Source organism: Colletotrichum siamense (assembly GCF_013390195.1).
Source record: "Colletotrichum siamense strain Cg363 chromosome Unknown KSG_Cg363_contig01, whole genome shotgun sequence".
In the NCBI taxonomy this organism is placed as follows: domain Eukaryota; kingdom Fungi; phylum Ascomycota; class Sordariomycetes; order Glomerellales; family Glomerellaceae; genus Colletotrichum; species Colletotrichum siamense.
The window spans coordinates 6,216,970-6,235,890 of record NW_023501014.1 but is presented as its reverse complement, the minus strand read 5'-3'; the positions used below and the strand labels follow the sequence as shown (position 1 = coordinate 6,235,890).

The following is an 18,921-nucleotide window of genomic DNA, read 5'->3' as shown; positions in this document are numbered from 1 at the left end:
GAAGCGATTTGATTGCAAGCCGTATGGAGTGGTCAGAGAGCTCCAAGCATATTTGGTCCAGTTGCAGAGCAACCCAGAGAAACCTATTTAGACGAATTGTGAGCTCAAATGAATACGGACACAGAATATCGTTCAACTTACATGCCGTTGGCGCCGCTTAAAAGAGCTACGCGTATTTCAGATACGAGACTGTAATCTCCAACTTTCAGTTGGCCATTAGCTAGGCGCGCCTCTAGCTCGCTATCGATGTATCGCTCGATGTCCGGGTTGTTTATTGGAAGGGAGACACGCCAACTCAAGGCTATTTGCTCTCCAATAAGATTCTCAGCTGAAAGACGAGCTGAGAGTCCAAGCCTCCAGTCTGATTCTTTCTGTAGCCAGGACATCTGAGTGAGGACGGAGCTTCGCTCCTCTATGCTGCATTCATCCAAGCCATCGATGAGTAGATACCTTAGACGACCGTCGCGCCTAGGTTTCATCAAAGCTGAAAGCTCTTCCAAATCGAGCGTCGGCACGTCTTCCTTGAAAGCTGCATGGTTCTCTGGGAAATGTGATAAGTACTGGCGTGCCAGGCTTCCCAAGATGGTGCGAGATATAAGGCTTTTTGGGATATCGTGGCGGCAAAAAAAGTACACGACAATCGTATCTCCTGACAAATACAAGTCGTCGATGATGTTAGCCAAGGTTACTGACTTTCCGGCACCGACCTTTCCACTGAAAAGAATAGCTGATGGCATTTCCCCTTTGTGTTTCCATCGTTGATATTCAGGCCAGGTTGGTAGCAGTGATGTAGAGCCTCGTTTTCGAATCTGTTTCCAGGTGGTCTGGAAGTCGTACTTGGAACAAGCGTCCAACCATCGCACCTTGCGCTCAATACGCTCAATACGCTCAAGAGCCTGTTGTCGCTGTGTAGACGATATTGACCACTTGCTCACCAACGCACGAGCCTTCTCGTTTTCTTGGGATTCGTTTTGAAGTTTTTGGTTCAGAAGTAACATCGCCTCGTCCTTGATGGAATTTCCCCAGGCCTCAAGGTCCGACTGGTACTCCTTCAGGTCTGCGTCGTTCAATGATGACTTCAACTGGCCAAAAGCCGATTTCTTTCCGTATTGCTGTATCTTCTGACATATGTGAACGATGACTATGAAGTACTCAAACAAGTTGTTTTGTAAATCCTTCGAGTGGGGATAAATGATAGCCAAGGCTTGGTATCGAGGGGCTTGACGCCCGGCAGTCATGAAGAGCAGTGACAACTTCTCCAGGTAGGAGGCGTATCCGATCGCCATCTACACCATTCATGCGAATTAGCGGAACGTCCAGTAGCAACACTGTTTTAGGGAAGGGAAACTGACATGTAGCATCATCCTGACCGCCGACCACACTCCACAGGCCACTATGTTTTGCGATCCGCCAACCACGGTATCACCCAGCGCGGCAAACTGCTGGACCGCTTGGAGTATATTCGTTAAACGGGGGCCGAAACAGCGAGACGGTCCATGTTCTCGTCGTACACGGGAATCAATCTCGGCCGTCAGTCTCATAACATCGCTCGGAGTCGGTGGTGTTTTTGTTGCGACAGCTCGCGCGTTCCGGAAGGCTGCTTTGTGTTCCGCATTGAGATTCGTTTCAAATTCCGAGAGAGCCTGGGCTAAGCGGATCTCTGGCTTCAGCGGAGCGGCGTTTCGAACAACGAGCGCCATCTTCTCGACGTCAATTGTGGGTGCGGATGAAGCGTTTTGGCGCCCAGCCGGACCTGAAGGAAATCAGGCTGCACCCGAGATTCCAACAGAGATGACGCAGTCTGACATGCATAAACGTAAGGACGGAAGTGTCGACACTACTTCCGCCACAAATAAGGCTGACCGTGTTTGATTGGTTAAAACACCATTTGCATCTAGCACCAATGATGTTGCTCTTACTCTCGTTCTCAGGCCGAATGGGGGTTTCACAGCTCGTCAAATGCAAGGCATCAATGATGGAACGAACACTGCACGCAAAGATTTAATACATTGTAGAAAGGGTTGCAAAAAGCAACAGATTGAAGAATACAAGCATGCAGGCGCATGAATCGTTTTCTAAGAGATGCTTATGTACATGATTTCCAATATCAACAGCAGAACCATCTCGAAGTGGGACGAGATAATCAGTAATTGTACAAGTCTAGTTTGACAGTATCCCAAACGACCTCTTTACGCGGCCGTGGGAGCGTAGGCAAAGAACTCCTTGACAGCGACACCGGCATATGTGCTGCTGCCAGACGCAGTCAGGACAGCTCTCAGCGCAGTCGTAGAAACCTTGGTGAACTTGACCTCGGCAGGCGTGTCAGTGACATCCGTAGGGTACGAAGTCGCGTCGACAGCCTTCCACGCGGTGCCGTCCTTGTACTCGAGCTTCCACGAGGCAGGCGGCGCAACACCGACGGAGGATCCGGCAGCCTGGTCCGCGAAGAAGGCCATGGCGGCGCCGTTGAGCTCTTGGGTGGCGTTCCAGGTGAGGGTCAGGGTGCTCTCCTTGGGGGACTGCTCGGCGTTGTAGGAGGACCAGTAGTCGGGCGGGAGGGGCGCCTCCTCGACGCGCTCGTCGTTGATGGCCTTGATCCAGTACTGGATGGGGGTCTCGCCCTCGGAGGCGGCGACGGCCTTGGGGGCGACGTTGCGGGTGGGCTCCTTGGCGGCGGCGGCGCGCTTGGTCTGCACGACCTTGTTGATGGCGGGGGGCTTGGCGGAGTCGTCCCAGGTGAGCTTGTCGATGGCGATGGAGCGGCGGAAGTGCGTGCCGCCCTCGGCATCGCGGGTGTGGTAGACCAGGCCCCACTCACCGTTGCTCAACTTGTAGGCACCCGGGTGGGAAGTGGTGGAGGAGACGATATCGAGGAAGACACCCTGGAAGGTCCAAGGGCCGAGAGGGCTAGAGGCGGTACCATAGGCCAGGCAGGCGTGGTAGCTGGTTGGGGTGCAGGGAGAGTCGGCGCCGGCGTTGTTGGCGGCGTAGAGCATGTAGTAGGTGTCGTCGCGCTTCATGAGCCAGGGGGCCTCGAAGAAGCCGGTCAGAGAGTCCACATCGACAACATCACCCTTGATGGTGATCATGTCCTTGTCGAGCTCATAGCCCTTGAGGTAGCCGAAGGTGCCGAAGTAGATGTAGACCTTGCCGTCGGTGTCGACCATGACGGTGGGGTCGATGTTCTGGATGTCGTTGCCGGGGGACGGGACGGTCTGGGAGATGATGGGGCCGGAGGGGTGAGCGTCCTTGAAGGGGCCAAGGGGGCTGTCGGAGACGGCCACACCGATGGCGAAGGGGTCCTTGGCGCTGCTGCTCGCCTGGGTCACGGGCGCATACATGTAGAACTTGCCGTCGGCGCCCTGGACGATCTGGCTGGCGTACGCAGTGCCGGCGCTGGCCCAGGAGAAGATGGCCTCGGGCTGGGCGACGTCCTGGTGCAGAGTCCAGTCTCCGCCGGCGGGGTCCGGGTTCTTGGCCTCGAAGATCTGCCACTCGTTCATGACGAAGCCGTTCTCGGTCGGGCCCGCGGCGTCCCGGCCGGAGAGGATGTAGAGGGTGTCATTGACGATGAGCGGCGCCGGGTCGGCGGAGTAGATGGAGCCATCGGCCAGGATGGGGTTGCCGGTGGACGTGAAAGTCTTGGAGGTTGCCTGTCGGCGGACAGGGATGACGCCTGCATGCAGGGGCTGAGCCAGCAGCGAAGTAGCGAGACAAGCCCGCAACAAGTTGGAGAGCATTCTGAGAAATGATCGGAGAAAAAAGAATGACTGAATACACACAAAAGAAGGACGGTTGAAAGAACGAACAAGCTCACTGAGTTGACTTGGAACTCGAGTTGGCACTAAGGTCGGGGAATTCTTCCAAAGGGCTGAGTGTCAGGTTTTAAAGAGACTTAACTGGATTAACCTTAGGAGGTGCATCCACTTTTCCTCATCCCTGAATTTCGTTCGTGATACGAATAAATTGACAATTGCACCAGATCAGCCAACAGGGGGCAAATCATCACTAATTGTGACGGCGTCTAGCCACTTAAACTGGGGTAGCCATGAGACTCGGTTGCGTTAAACGACCTGCCCAAAGCAACTAAACGGAGCAACCCGGCTCAACTCAGCCATAAGTCAGCGACCTTTTGCTGCCCGTTCTCATCCCCTTTGAATGTATTTCAACTCCGCCCTACTCTCAAGTACTATAAATGCGTTTTGCGCAATACGAGGTTGCCCCTCCAAGACTAGGACGAACTATCCGTGGATTTTGATTTCCCCGGTGGGAGGACCGGGGCGTATCATTGCGACTCTTTTTACTTGCGATCCAATCACGTTGCACAGAGACCGACACCGAAGGGTTGCATCGCACGGGGGGTGGGCTGGTGTACCCCGCGTTTGCTGCCCATTCCGTGCATGAGAACAGGACGCCAGGCTTGATGGGATGGTTAGTTGACGGTTCGCTTGAGGGCATCGCGTAGTTGACCCTCGTTGGCCGGGTAGATTGTGGTCGCGATGCACAAAACTCGGATCATCCGCCCGATCCATGGTTGCATTCGGTTGCCTGGCCCGAACCAAGAAACAAGCAATGTGAGTCTTGAAGCGAAAATTCACCATCACTTTGCTTGATGTTTCCTCAATTGACTAAAGAAGCGATGGAATCTGTTCCGCCGAGGCGTGGGATTCATCGGGAACGACACCGGGTTCAATGTAGCATCGCCCAACTGCAGGAACGTGGATCGGTCATAGTCTATGGCGTTTCTAGAATGTCCTTCAGAGTCGAATGGTATGGTGCCATCAATAGTGTGATCAGAAATCGAATCGGAAAGTCTATATAATCGTGATGATCCGTTGGCGTTCGTAGCCAGAGTCTAGCACTTCAAACAAGGCAGAGAGCAATTCAGCTCAGCTCAAGTCATCGTGGTTTCCGCCATGAAGTTCACCTTTGTGCTCGCCAGCCTGGTGGCGACCGTCTTCTGCCAGGACAACTTGGGGCTAAGCAACGGTTACATCACCCTCACAACCGCAAACTTCAACCTCCAGCTCGTCCGCAACGCCCAAGTTCTCGCTTCCCTGAAACCCGCGGGCGACACCTTTGATTTCCTCCCCTTCGACTACCTCTCTAAGCGTGCACGCAACGGCCAGTACCACTGGGGCGATATCACTTTCCGCTACCGCCAATCCGGCGCCACAGCATGGACCGACGGCAACTCCGCATCGGCCCGGCAAACGGTCACGGCCCTCACCGCGGGGTCCGGGGTCCTCGCCTCCTCTCGTCTCGGCCCCACTCTGCCAACCGGGCCGCTGAACATCACCCGCGAGTGGCTTGACGTCTCCGGCGACCTCGGCCTGCGCTTCACAATACAGAACTCGGGCTCCTCCGCCGTCGAAATAGGCAGCCTGGGCTTTCCGGCCGAGTTCAACTCCATCTTCACAAACCGCCTCGCCACAGACATGCAACGCCTGTGCTCCCTCTCAGACCCCTACATCGGCATGCACGCCGGCCAAATTCGCGTTGCCCCGATCCGCGGGACCGGCGCTGCCCTTGTCGTCACTCCGCTTGGAGACACGCCCCTGGAGGCGTACCGCAACCTCCCCGAGACGTACTACTCCGACACAGCCTACGGCAGCCAGACGTTTGAAGGCTTCTACGAGTGGCAGACCCTCACCAAAGCCTGGGCTGAGAATGAATGGCGCGCACAAACACCCTGGAACACACCCTCTTCAAAGACTCTTCAGCCCGGTCAGTCTCTCCAGTTCGGCGTCCGCTTCTCCGTCGCAAAGTCTGGCGTGCGCGGACTCGACGCCGCGGTTCGGGGCACCAATACTCCCACCGCCGTCGGCGTGCCTGGCTACATCATTCCCCGCGGCGAGCCAGCTCAACTCTTCCTGCAATCCCAAACCGCCGTCAAGTCCCTCGTCTCAGAACCCGCCGGCGCACTTACCGTGACTCTTGTCTCATCTGGTAAATACACCGTCACCCCCTCCGCCTCCGCCTGGGGCCGTGTCCGCCTGACCATAACCTACGCCGACAACAAGATCCAAACCGTCCATTACTACGTCACCAAGCCCTCCACCGAAGCCGTCGCAAGCCTCGGCCGCTTCCTCACGACCTCGCAATGGTTCAACGACACATCCGACCCCTTCGGCCGCTCGTCCTCCGTCATGACGTACGACTACGAGACAAAGTCCATCGTGACGCAAGACTCGCGCGCCTGGGTCGCCGGGCTCAGTGACGAAGCCGGCGCGGGCTCGTACCTCTCCGCGTTCATGAAGCAAGCCATCCAGCCGGCCGCAGACGAGGTGACCAAGCTTGAGCAGTTCGTTGACAACGTGCTTTGGAAGACGATCCAGACGACCGACTTTGGCGTCCGCAAGAGCATTTTCTTCTACGAGCCCGCGGCTGTGCCGAATTACAGGTACAGCACAAGCATCGACTGGACTTCGTGGACGTCGTGGAACAAGGCGGCTGCGTATGCTATTGATCGAGCGTATAACTATGTGCACGTCGCCGGCGCGTATTGGTCCCTGTACCGAGTCGCGCGGGCGTACCCGGCGCTGGTGAAGAGCCATACGTGGGATTGGTATCTGAACCAGGCGTACAGCACGGTCATCAGGGGTATGAGGAACGATGTTGGGTACAACCGCGTTGGGCTGATGGGGGAGACGGTGTTTGGGGAGATTTTGACGGATTTGATCCGCGAGGGGCAAACCACGAAAGCGAATACTCTGTCGACGAGCATGCGGTCGAGGGCGGCGCAGTGGGATACAGAAGAGGTGCCGTTTGGAAGCGAGATGGCTTGGGATTCGACTGGTCAGGAGGGGGTTTACTACTGGGCCAAGTGAGTTTTGATGTTCGTGATGATGATACTTGAATATGCTGACTTGGGGTTCGCAGATACTTTGGTTTCACGAACACCGCTACGAAGTCAGTCAACAGTGTGCTGGGTTTCATGCAGACCCTTCCTCACTGGGGCTGGAATGGAAATGCCCGTCGATACTGGGACAACATGTGAGTCTTGCTATTTCATATATTACGAACTCTCCCCTCCGTGAATGCTCCGAGGGTCATTTTTCAGTCCTTTCTTTGCACTCGTCGCACATACCCAATACCCATTACCCGCATCCATGGGTATCCATCCATATCCAACTCACAAACCCACGGATATTCAAAACGACTACCCATTACCCATGGATATCCAGATCCATACCCATAACCCAGATCGTACCCGGTCCCATGGGTATCCATGATGATTACCCATTACCCATTACCCATCTTCGCGGATATCCATAATCATACCTATACCCAAAACCACCTTGCACCCGGTTAATCTTACTGGAAAGAGCACTACCTTAGACCAAGTGCTTTAACTGCTTTTCCCTTACTGAACAACTCCTTATTGGTTAGACTGGGAAGTCCCTCAACATACCTACTTACTCAAATCATACCCATACCCATACTCATGGATATCCATCATTTCCCACTACCCATGACCCATATGGTTGTTCATATGGATACCCAAAACCAAACCAACCCGTACCCATGGGTATCCATTTCCATAGAATCCATACCCACGGATACCTACTACCCAACCAATACCCATAACCATACCCAAGGATACCCATATCTAACTCCAACCTATACCCAAACCCGTGGATACCCATCCACTCCCCACACCCATCCCAACCTCCCAACTAACACCGCCAGCTACGGCGGCAAACTCCGGCGCATCGAGCGCCAAATCCACCACTACGGCTCCGCCCTCAACGCCCTCCCCCTCCTCTCCGCCTTCCGCTCCGCCCCGACCGACACCTACCTCCTGCGCACCGGCTACGCCGGCACCACCGGCCCGCTCTCCAACATCAACGCCGACGGCTTCGCCGCCGCCTCCTTCCACTCCTGGCCCGACACCCTCAAGTGGGACGGCATCAGCGGCGACTACGGCCCGGGCTTCCTCGGCCTCGCCCTCGGCTCCGGCACCTACGTCGTCCAGGACGCCGAGCTCGGCCTCGTCGCGTTCGGCGGGACGCTGACGTCCTCTGGGAGCAGTGTCAGCGTCGTGACGAAGGATGCGGTTAGGCGGAAGGTGTTTATTGGCCCGTTGGGGGTGTTGGTCAGCGTGGATGCGGGGATTATCAGGGAGGTCAAGTATGTGGCGGCGTCGAAGACGGTGGACGTCACGCTGGCCCAGCTGGATGGCGTGCCTAAAGCGGCGAATGCGGTTATTTGGGTTGAGGGTGGTGGGAGCTGGAAAGTCACCGGCTCGGGCGTCACGCAGGCGAGAGGGGGCTGGCAGGTTGCGCTCTCGGGGGACAGTGTTGTCGTCCAAGTTCTCCCTGCTTAAGCTCTTCGGGGTTGTCTCTATTTCTATTCCATGTACATATTCCACCACATCGATTCAATCACAAACCCGCATCTCATCAATGCCATCACAACTCCTTCTCCAACACTACAAAATACAAATCATCCCTCAACGCCTCGCCCCCCACCAGCTCCTTATACGGAAACTCCCTCCTCTCCCCCGTCCTCCTATACCCCCTCCTCTCATACCACGAAATCAGCTCCTCCCGCACCCAAATAACCCACATCTCAATCCTCCCGACCCCCCACTCCCTCCTCGCAAACTCCTCCGCATACCCCAACACCCTCCGCCCGACCCCGCCGGCCTGCCTCTCCGGATCAACCGCAAACAGCCCAAAATACGCCGTCCTCCCGTCCGGTTTGCGGAGCACCTCGCAGCACGAGAGCGGCGCGCCCGCGTCCCCGTCCGTGACCAGCAACACCACCCCGTCCGGGTGCGTGATCTTCGCCAACAGCCCCGCCTCGTCGATGCGCTGGTCCGCGACGAGGTCCGCCTCCGTCGTCCAGCCCTTGCGCGAGGAGAGCCCGCGGTAGGCGGAGCGGATGAGCGGGAGGAGGAGGGGGACGTCGGCGGGGGTGGCGGGGCGGAAGGAGAGTGGTGGTTGGGGGTGGGAGACTGTCATTATGTGTGGTGGCGGTTGTGTGGTTTTGGTGTTGCTGTTGAGCGGTTTGTCGTTGGGTGAGAAAAGACAGAGTTGGAGTTGCGGCGCGGTCTTGTGTCGCGATTGGACGGCTTTGAAACAACTCTCACGTTGGACAAAAAAAGTGATGACGATACAGTTAACGAACTTGACTTTAGACACTCGCAAATCTTAAATCTGGAAAACACCCAAGATCTTAAATAAACCCCCACCACACCGAATCACACCAGAATCCACAGGAACGATAAAGTCGCATCGCATCGCAAAAGCCCCATCCAGACCGAGTTCCACACATATCCCTCTCAGCTTTAACACAGCCCGACACACGGCCAGTTCTTCCCCAAAAACCCCTCCTCGCCGTAAGTATTTCTCACTAAGCCTGTTAAAATCCAGCAGCCCACTAAATCTGCCCGCCGGCGCCACCGCCAAAGACCCCCCACCGCGAGTCAATTAAGGGCGCGACACGGACGACACGAATGACATTTTCGACACGTTACCGCCCTGCCGGACGCCTGCCGGTGTCGTTCCGCCGAGGTTGGTCCCAATTTCCTCTCTTCGACCCGAGTCAAGTTCGGCGGTAAGTGGGCGCCCATCGAACACAGAAGAACAATGACGTGCCTGGTCTTTATCTCGACTTTCCTCATTCAGACTGGACAGGAAATTTACGCAGCCATGATTTGCTGCGTTCAGAAATTAAAAATGATGGACATTGAACAAGTGCCATTCAGCCCTTGAGTGACATGCCATCCACAGCAAACAAAAGAAACACCATAGTGTCCATCACATAGTCCAAAACAGAAGCAGCGTTAGGGGGAACAGGCTCACGCAAGCTCCGATATTTTCTAGATCGTGGGTATCACTACAACACGCTACACTCAAATACGATGCCACGCCATGCTCATGCTTCGCAATGCAATGCCAATGTTTCGTTTCAATGCTCTCTCCCTGATCCTGCGCCCCTTCCCATGAACCGAAGAAGGACAAGCTCTTCACTTTTTACCCTTGGGTTCGCGCACCTTCACACCCTGCACCGAATCCCACACGCTCGCGCTCACCTTGCGCGGAATCTTGCGCCCCCGCAACCGCTGGTCAATCAGCCACATGCCCACCACAAACTCCTGCTTGCTCAGCATCCCGCGGCCGCTGCGGTCGACCAGGTCCCACACCTCGGCGAGCTCCTCCGCCGGCAGCCGCGACCGCCGCCAGATCTCGCGCGCCACAATGTTGGCCACGCAGTCGGCCGCGTCCTGCGGCGGCGGCAGGACAGCATCTGACTGCAGCGCCTGTGGGAGGAAAGGAGTTAGCAGCAGAGTGCCGCGGTTGCTCGCCCAGACGGCCTCGTACCGGCGTTTCTCGCGCTCGGTGATCTCGTCGCGCCAGCGGCGGCGGGCACCCTCGGCATGGGAGTGCTTGTTGCTAGCCTTTTGATGCTTCTTCTTGCGGATCTCGTCCTCGTCGTCGGACTTTGAGGGCGGCTGGCGGAGGGTCTGCCGAAGCCGCGGGGACTTTGTCCGGTTTGGGAGGGCAGGCGGGGAGAGGGTCGAGTTGCCTGTGTTAGAGGGCGTGAGGCGAGCTGCGGCGAGGGATCCGGCCATGATGGCGTTGGAGAGGGAGTTCAGGGGCAGGCTCGTTGTAGATGATGCCGGCGTGCGGCGAGGAGTTGCGCGGGTGGGCGAGCTGTTGACGGACGAGCGGCTCGGCGTGCTAAGCGCCGAGTGCGTCTGGAGGTTTGGCTGTCTCACGGGGGTCGCATCGGGTACGGCCGTCAAGCCGGAAGACGCTGACACGAAGGTATCGTTAGATGAGCTCGTGTCAGCAGTCGATGGCCTGGTCGCGGAAGTCGGACGTGAAATCTCCTGCAGTGGGAGGCCGTGGCCGTAGACTGATGCCATGCTCCTGGGCTTCCTCAACAGTGGCGCTTCCGGCTCCTTCGCTTTTGAAGCTGTACCGCGGGGTTGAGGCGGCGTAGGCGGCCGGATCTTTGCTTTTGACGCTGGCCGCTTAGGTTGAGGAGAGACAATTTCTGTCTGGACCTTGCTAACCGTCGGTGGTGAGCTCGGGGCTGCCTGCTTTGCCTTTGTCGTGCGTGACCTTCGTGGCTCAGGTGCAACGGGAGGCTCTTTCGAGTCTGGTCTCGTAGGCTGGACGGAGGCTGCCTTGGCCAGAGACGGCATCGACCGCTTCTCCACGACCTCAGCAGCAGGCTGCAACCCCACAGGTGGCTTCCTCTTCTGCACCACCTGCTCCGACTCAGTCCTCCTGTGCGGCGACCTCTTCGCCGGCGAACCAGGCTGTTTCGACGGTTTCGCAACCGGCTTCTTCACTCCCGCATCTGACATCGTCCTCTGAAGAGCCGGCGTAGGCGTAATCGGCCTCGGCTTAGGCTTCGTAACCGGCTTCTGGCTCTTCGGCGTAACAGCCTCCACCTCCCTCTCCACCGGCGTAGGCGTGATCGGCCTCGTCTTAACCTTCGGCTTCGGCTTCACCACCACCGGCCTCTCCTCAATCCCCATTCTCGCCGCCTTCGCTCGCGCAGGGCTCATCTCCCTCTCGGGCGTCATCGTCCTCACCGCAGGTCTCCTCCTGCTGTCCCCGCCGCTCTTCTTCACTGGGTCGACGTCCTCGCTCCGCTCAAACATGGTAATCAGGTGTCCAGTGGCCGGTATGGACGTGGTATCAGGCAGCCCCATCATCCCCTCCTCCTCGTCGAGGCTATCCCTCCGGCTGCGCAGGCTCCGCGCGCTCTGCATCTGATGCAGCTGGTTCACCTGCGCGGGCGTCAGCGCGGACGGGCTCGGGTGCGGCTGCGGGCTAGGCGAGGCGCTGCGCGAGGCGGCCAGGGCGGCGGCGATGTAGCTCGGGCTCTTGGGGTCGAGCTTCGTGTGCGGCGTCAGGTGGGATGCCGTCGGGGCGGCGGCGGGGCTGCTCGCGAGGAAGGAGGACAGGCGGTCGCGCATGTCGGCGGTGCCGTCGCGGCCGAAGGTTGTGCTCGTCGCGACGCTCGTGCCGGTGTGCTGGCGCTGGATCGGGCTCGTGCTCCGGCTACGGTCAGCGGCGGCGGTTGCTGCGAGGGCCGGAGCAAGGCTGCCCCCGCGGACGCCGATGTTGGTGGTCGGTTTCGGGGGCGGGACGGGCTTGGGCTTGGTCTTGCTGAAGGCGAGGTTTGCGCCCTTCAACGCCGCGGCAGCGTCGGAGGCGCCGCCGCCCGTGTGGTGGTGGAGGCTCTGCTGTGTGTTCGTCATCATGCCGGTTGACGGCCGCGGGGTGGGATGGTGGTAGGTGGTGGGAGGAGTGTCGGCATTGGATTCGGAGGGGCTTTGGTTTATGCGGTCGACGATGGTTGGAGCATTACGTAGGAGTTGTCGGTATTTCGAGGGAGAAACGGTCGCGATGCCCTCCCTCGTCTGCGATGTAGATGCAGCTATGTGTGTTTCTCGAGGGCAGAGTCGAAGGAAGGGACGAGGTGTCGTTTGTTTGATGCAGGTAGGTCAATAGGCAGACGATACGAGGAGGTGTCAGGGGGAGGGAGACGGAGACGGAGTGCGTGGTGTGTGTGAGTGTGGTCGTATTGGATCCGCCTGCGCCGCAGAAGTGGAAATACCTAGGCAGGTACTCGGGCTGTAGCTGATTATTGATTATCCACCTTCACCCACGCAAATAGCAGCTGCCTACCGCACTCTCCACGTCTGCTGCTTCTGCTGCTGAGTGAGCTCCAGCTTTCTGCCTTTCTGCCCGTGCGGAGAAGGTCGTCGGATGGGATGATTGGGGGAAGCGGCGGCGCATTCAGATGAACGGGTGGCCCGGTGACCTTTCGCAGGCAGTGGAATGGATGTTCCTTCCAGGTCTCTCCCTCTGCAGCAAGCTCCGGCATTCCACTGCCAACTGCAGCACCTGTAAGGCTGAGACACGGCGCCGCTCTTGACAACCGACAGCTGCCTGTGTTCATGACCTTACAGGGGGCATGTTCCCATCCTGACACAGTGACGCAAAGAATAATATATGGGGAACTGAATTTGGCGGAGAGCCGAGGAACCGCCAGGGAAACACACAACCACCACCGAAGATCTCGACATCACCGGCGTCGTCATAGCGGATCTGCTGGAAATCTGCCCTGACTAGACCACCACCCCGTCACGCTGCCGGCGGGCTAATAAAGCCTAGGTTTCCGTTCATTCCATTCATTCGGAGATTCTGTCAAGTTTTAGCTCCCGTCTTACCGGGCCTCCCGCCCATCGCCTCTCACTCACCACATAACCCGGCATCTTCGGCATTTATCATTATCATCACCAGACCAAACACACGCAAAAGTCATGATAAATCAGCGATGCACGCATCACCCCTTTTTGTACTACTTTAAGAAAATACCTACTGGGTCCATGGTAAAAACGTTGAGCTTTAATAGCAACAACACAAAACTACAAAGTCTTACAAAATAAGGCTGACAGAAAAAAGAAAAAGGAGCACACTCCGGATGCGACCCGCCGCCAATGGTCGAGTAATCGAAAAAAGGCCAAAATCAAACGCAAACAAATCGCAAAACCAAACTCCGTTTGTTTGACCGACCCCTCCATTTCCCTTTACACCTTCCTTCGAAAATGAGGTATCGCAAAGACACCCGTTTCCTCCCGTCCACCCGTCCCTCCACCGAATGGGTATGTCCAACCAAAAGGAGAGAGAACCAAAGCCGTCTCGAGGTCGGGGCTATACATGTGCAGACGGAAGTCTGGAAGAAGTAATAACGACACAAGAAAAAGAAGGAGCAAAAAATGTGGGCGTGCGTGTCGGGTTTCGTCCGCAGACACGGAGTCTTTGTTCAGAGAGAGGGTGAGTGGGTGTTGGGGGAGATGCTCGGTGTCCTTTTGTGTTGCTGAAAAGACAATACGTCGTGAATTTCGACTTGGTTGATCGTTCCAGACATGAGAGGGGGGCATAATCATCCGACATTATCATCAAAGTTTGAAGAAAATCTTCGGAAGCAGAGGGTTGCTAACGCCAAACAGCAACGAAGCAAGACATTTCTTTGGCTAATGCTCAATGATGTTGTTTTGTTTCCTCAGTATCCGTCCTCGTCGGTCCACTCGCTGCCCGAGATGATCCGGTTGCCCTCATGGTCCGCAAACGCATTCCCAGCATGCGCCTGCGGCGGGTACGCCCGTGGCCTCTTGGGGTCGATCGCTTGCTGGCGCGCCGCGCGCACCTTGGCGTAGTACGTGTCTGTCGCGTCCTGCTCGGGCTCGCTGGCGTCGTCGTACGTCTCCCAGTTCTCCGACCCCGTCACGTTGCTGGAGCCCGTCGATGAGTTAGATATCTGACGTGGCGGTGGTGCTTGGCTGTATGACGGGGGGTGGTGTCGGATCACGGAGGATTGGAAGTCGAACTGGGAGGAGCCTTGGGAGTGGTGTGAAGACGCGGAGGCGTGGGAGTTGTGGGAAGCGTGGGATGCGTGCGAGGTGTGGGAGAGTGTCGAGTTCGCTCTCATGAGGCGCGGTTGGCAGTCATCGTAGACATCCTCCAACTCGACCTGACGGACGATGCTTCCACCAAGCCCAGCAGACTTGTAGTGGTTCATGTTCATCGGGGTCTCGAGGTCCATGGCGTGGAGATCGCGCATCTTGGGCGGAGGTGCACGGAGGGGAGGGCCTCCACGTATTGTCGCGTAGGCGTCAATCCTCGACTCGGGTCTCTGTATCCTCTCAGGCGAGTTGTTGCCATACTTGAGATTCGTAAGGGGAGGGCGGGCAATCCTCGAGGGGCTTCCTGGTGGCTTGGTGAGAGTGCCGTGGTTACTGCGGAAGCCCATGGAGGATTCCGGCCGAGGGCTACCAGGCGGCTTGATGTGAGCGGACAAGGGTCTTGCCGCGGATGCGCCGTTCATGTTGTTGGCACTGCGCTTGTTTGTCGGGGCGGCAGCGACGGGTGTCTTTGCTCCCTGGCGGGTTGGTGGTCTCTGTGCTGCGCTGACACTATTCGCGCGGCTGTGGCCGGTTCTGGGCTTGGTTGCCGAAGCCATCTGTCCGGCGCCGGGTGTCTTTGATCGCGGTCCAGGGGCAGGACGATCCTCCGCCTCCAGAGCGTCGAGGTATCTCTCACCGTGAACAAGGAATGGACGGCCGTACTCGTCCTCGAAGCGCTCCAAGACTTGACGAAGCTCGGCAGCGACCTTGGGCAACTCCTTGGCAATACGCTTGCGCATCTTCTCCTCTCGGAGCAGCTTACCGGGATCGCGTCTCTCTCCCTTCTGTCCGCGCATCATGAGGCGTGAAGCGTCCTGGCTGGAGGCCGCAAGCTCGTCACGCTCGTTGGTAAGGCTCTTGTGCTTGTCGATGAGTGCGAGCGTGGGGGCGCGCTGCTCCTTGAGAACCTCAAGTCTCGCAATCTCACGCTCGTGGGCCTCGAGCAGGGCGTCGCTGTATACGTCGGAAAAGGCAGGTGTGAATTCGAGCATCTCATCCTCGGAAAGGTAGAGAGCGTCCCACAGCTCCTGCAGCTTGCAGCGGGCATCTTCGACAAAGAGGTGCAGGTTCTGGCGCTTGAGCTCGTTCAGACGTGCCAGCTCGTCCTCAAATTCGTTAATCTGGCGGACGCCGCAGCCGCGGTTGCTGTTCAGGAAGCTCTTCCTCTCGGCTTGGTCCACCTCCAGCTTCTCCCAAAGGGCCTCGACCGCCGCGCGCAGGTCCTTAAGCTTCTTCTCGCGGTTCTTCTTCTCGTCCGACAGCTTGTCGCGCTTCGCCTTGAGGCGGGCGATGTCCTCCTCGTGCAAACCCAGCTGCTCCGGCGCATCGCGGTAGTACTTGACGATGGCGGCGTCCGTCTGGGCCTGCGGGGTGCCGAGCTCGGCCCACAGAGAGATGATGTGCTCGCAGAGGGCCTTAACCGTTGCGACGCGGCGACTGTACTCTTCATAGACTCTCGTAAACTCGTTGTCGAGCTTGTCGACGTACGCAGGCGACAGGTCGAAGTTGGAGGGGACCGACTGGTTCGGGCCCGTTGGAGGCAGGGGGATCTGGACGAAGGTGGGTTCGAGGTGTGACGAGTATGATTCCAGGGCTTCGACAAGTTCTGGCGGTGTGGTCAGCGGGACTCCTTTTCGTGGCGCGTCGCGGCAGCTGCTGCCGGGCCAACTCACTCTTGACCTGCGCGAAGCGCTCCTTGTGCAACCTGCTAATCTGGACGTGCTTCTCCTTGAGAGACTTTAAGCAGCGGACCAGGGGGTATGTGATCTTGATGTCGTCGCCGTCGCGGTCGCGGCGGCCACTGATTGATGCCTCCATCTGGCGGATGTTGTTGATCATGTGCTCGGCTTCCTCGATCATCTCCTCCTTCTCGGTAGTAACAAGGCGGACCTGGTCGGTCAAGGCCTTGGAAAGGGCCTCGAAGAGCTGTGGCGATGGTTAGCACACGGATAGAAATCCACACGACCAGGCAAGAGCGTACGTCTGCTTCGCGCGCCTCGCGATCATGGTTGGGGACGCCAATTTCGTCAAACAGGCCGTGCAGCTGGCCGATAATGGTGTTGACCTGCTGGGACAGGTAACTGGTATCCATGGCGGATAAGTGGACGAAGACGCGCAACCAAGGAAAAGGGACAAGAAATGCCGATTGAAGTCGCCGGTAGTAAAATATCGATTAGGTAGGTTCGTGGGGTAAAAAGAGCGGGTGCAGCGCAAACGGCTGGTGGTGGTGGTTGTTGTTGATGATGCTATTCACGCCGCGGCGGGGAATCGTCGGGGATTTTTTTGGTGGGTGTTGGAGTTGGATTTGTTTACTTTCTCTCAAGGGCAAGCGAATGGTCACCGAGTGAGTTGCGACTCGGGGTGCATTGTCCGACCACAAGAAAAAATAAAAGTAAAACAAAGAATCCAAAAGAGCGGCGCTGGAGGGATGGCAATCTGCAGTCTCCGTGGTATCTGTGTTGAGTGTCGGGTCGGTTGTCAGAGACTGCGATTAGTTACCTGTCGTGATGCGGCGTTGGGAGGGGAGAGAGTGAAGGTGAGGGTGAGGAGGTGAAATGAAAGATCGAGAGAGCGATGTGAATGAACGGGAAGGTGGTCGGGAAACGTGATGGGCCAGATTTAGCGGGTGCGCCAGTTGCAGCTCTCGAGGTGGGCCGTCGCCAGGGGCAACAGCCAAACGCTGGGCAGCTTCTGTGAGGAGTGGGCGCTGCTGGTGGTGGGTTTCAGAAAGAGCTACCCCGCCATTGGCCGCCAATTGGTCCGTACGCCCTTAAAACCCCGGTGCTATTGCCGTCCAGTCTTTGTGGACTCAGGTTCCTTGTTGGTGAGCTGTTCTAGCGCCCTGTCGCTTGTCTGTCAGCGCGGGCCAGGGATCTTAGGTAAGACTCCTCCTCCCTCCCTCGCACCTCGTCAATTCGGTTACCTAGGACTCAGTGAACCCAGCCACTCGTCACTCTGCTTCACGCGAAATGAGATTCATGGTCTCCCCCATGGCCGCATCTTGGTTCAGCAATGGGGGTGTTGCATTCCAACATCTATCACTTCTTCATGCAGTTGATGCGGCTTTTGGGTGATTTTCTGCTCTACTCGATCGAGTGCAGACGATCGCAAACCCTATGCAAACACTCAGACAAACAAACCAACTCAGTCACCCGCAGTAGTCCAGAATAAAGCCCGAGGCAGAGCGGACCCGCGCATCGGTTTGTTTACATTGGCCCAACCTCGTTGACTGGGCCATCGGCGTCTCCTCGTCTACTTCAGCGCAATGGTCCAATGGCTGCGCCGCCTCGTCAAAAGCCCGTCTGCAAGTCATTCAGCCGGCCCACGAGACGAGTGGCTCGCATGGCAGGACAGGGCACGGCATGGCACACAGCATGGCATTCGCTGCAACAACACAGCCTTTCAGGATTCTCTCCTGCAGCTAGATGGAGTCCAAGGTTCTTTCTTTCCAGAGTCTCAGAGTCCCAATCAACTCAACCAACTCGATAAAAGACCGGGCCCCCAGAGCAGGAATCCGATCTGCCTCATCTCGGCTCTCTCCCATCCCATGTTTCCTCCCCCTGTCCCGCCCCGTTTCCAAGTGGGCGCGTGCTGCCCCAAAGTCCCAGCGGTGAGATGCAGCAGCGCCTCTCTTCACCGTGGTGACGCTCCCGAAACCTTGCTCAAGCTGCATTATTGTCCGCATCTCTTCATTGGCATTGGCCCGCCTCCTTTCTTCTTCCATCTGCGAGATGTCTCGCATCAGCTTCTCCCTCTGTTTGTTGAGTCATTGTCCTGCGATGTCGATGTCTGGGCGATTGTTCCCTCGTCATGGAAGCATCAATGGAAGGAAATAAACATACAGAGGCCCCATAACATCTGGCCCATGCTCCTCTTCCCCCCCCAGGACTCCCGCCGGAAATCTTCGTAACCGACCCCGTCGAAATCCAGTTTGATCTCCGCAGCTTTCCCTCCTTTGCTCGTCCTCGCCCAGCAAAAACCCGGCACGGCTGAGGCCGCACGACGCTAATAAGCTTCTGGGTCGGAATATTTGATAGAACGGACGGGTACCAATCGCCGTGGCTGCCAGCCATTAGAATTCTGCCCGAGCTTTTTTTTTTTCAGGCGACGTCATCACCATCGGCACAACCTGCCACCAACAATGGTTGCCTGGGAGCCTGCATCGACAAGCGTTGCACCACCAGGCCAGGCCAAGAGGCTATTCCGCAATCCGCCGGGTGAGATTCCTATCCCTGTCCACACAATCGGCGATGTAGTATTTCAGCCATCCAGATTTAATCCTCGTTCATGTTGGTTTTGTTGGGTCCTGCGAGCACGTAACCTTCCTGTCTCATCTATCCCACGATGTCACCCTGACCAGGAAGGAAGCATCAGCTTGGAATAAAACCAACCACTTAATATTCCTGAAGCCTGGCGATTTTGGCCTGTCGAAACAAGATTGATTCCATCCTTCAGCGTTCACTTCAATTACGCGCTCAGAT

General features: G+C 57.2%; 5 protein-coding genes across 5 annotated transcripts; 1 reads left to right on the top strand and 4 right to left on the bottom strand.

Annotated features, from left to right (window-relative positions):
• Positions 1–2,189: 2,189 nt before the first annotated feature.
• Positions 2,190–3,740, bottom strand: xsa-1 (Xylosidase/arabinosidase; the record flags this gene model as incomplete). The annotated part of the gene is made up of 1 exon (XM_036633421.1): positions 2,190–3,740. The coding sequence occupies one exon, from the start codon at positions 3,738–3,740 to the stop codon at positions 2,190–2,192; it is 1,551 nt and encodes a 516-aa protein (XP_036501223.1).
• A 1,176-nt stretch (positions 3,741–4,916) lies between these two features.
• On the top strand, positions 4,917–8,329 carry CGCS363_v001571 (uncharacterized protein; the record flags this gene model as incomplete). The annotated part of the gene is made up of 3 exons (XM_036633420.1): positions 4,917–6,826; positions 6,883–6,996; positions 7,693–8,329. 3 exons carry the CDS (start codon positions 4,917–4,919, stop codon positions 8,327–8,329), a joined length of 2,661 nt encoding a protein of 886 aa, XP_036501220.1.
• An 85-nt stretch (positions 8,330–8,414) lies between these two features.
• CGCS363_v001570 (uncharacterized protein) lies at positions 8,415–8,969 on the bottom strand (the record flags this gene model as incomplete). The annotated part of the gene is made up of 1 exon (XM_036633419.1): positions 8,415–8,969. The coding sequence occupies one exon, from the start codon at positions 8,967–8,969 to the stop codon at positions 8,415–8,417; it is 555 nt and encodes a 184-aa protein (XP_036501221.1).
• Positions 8,970–9,976: 1,007 nt separating this feature from the next.
• On the bottom strand, positions 9,977–12,229 carry IRS4 (Increased rDNA silencing protein 4; the record flags this gene model as incomplete). The annotated part of the gene is made up of 1 exon (XM_036633418.1): positions 9,977–12,229. One exon carries the CDS (start codon positions 12,227–12,229, stop codon positions 9,977–9,979), a length of 2,253 nt encoding a protein of 750 aa, XP_036502259.1.
• A 1,811-nt stretch (positions 12,230–14,040) lies between these two features.
• ase1 (Anaphase spindle elongation protein 1) lies at positions 14,041–16,532 on the bottom strand (the record flags this gene model as incomplete). Its single annotated transcript, XM_036633417.1, has 3 exons — positions 14,041–16,046; positions 16,114–16,366; positions 16,422–16,532. The coding sequence occupies 3 exons, from the start codon at positions 16,530–16,532 to the stop codon at positions 14,041–14,043; spliced, it is 2,370 nt and encodes a 789-aa protein (XP_036502258.1).
• Positions 16,533–18,921: the final 2,389 nt, after the last annotated feature.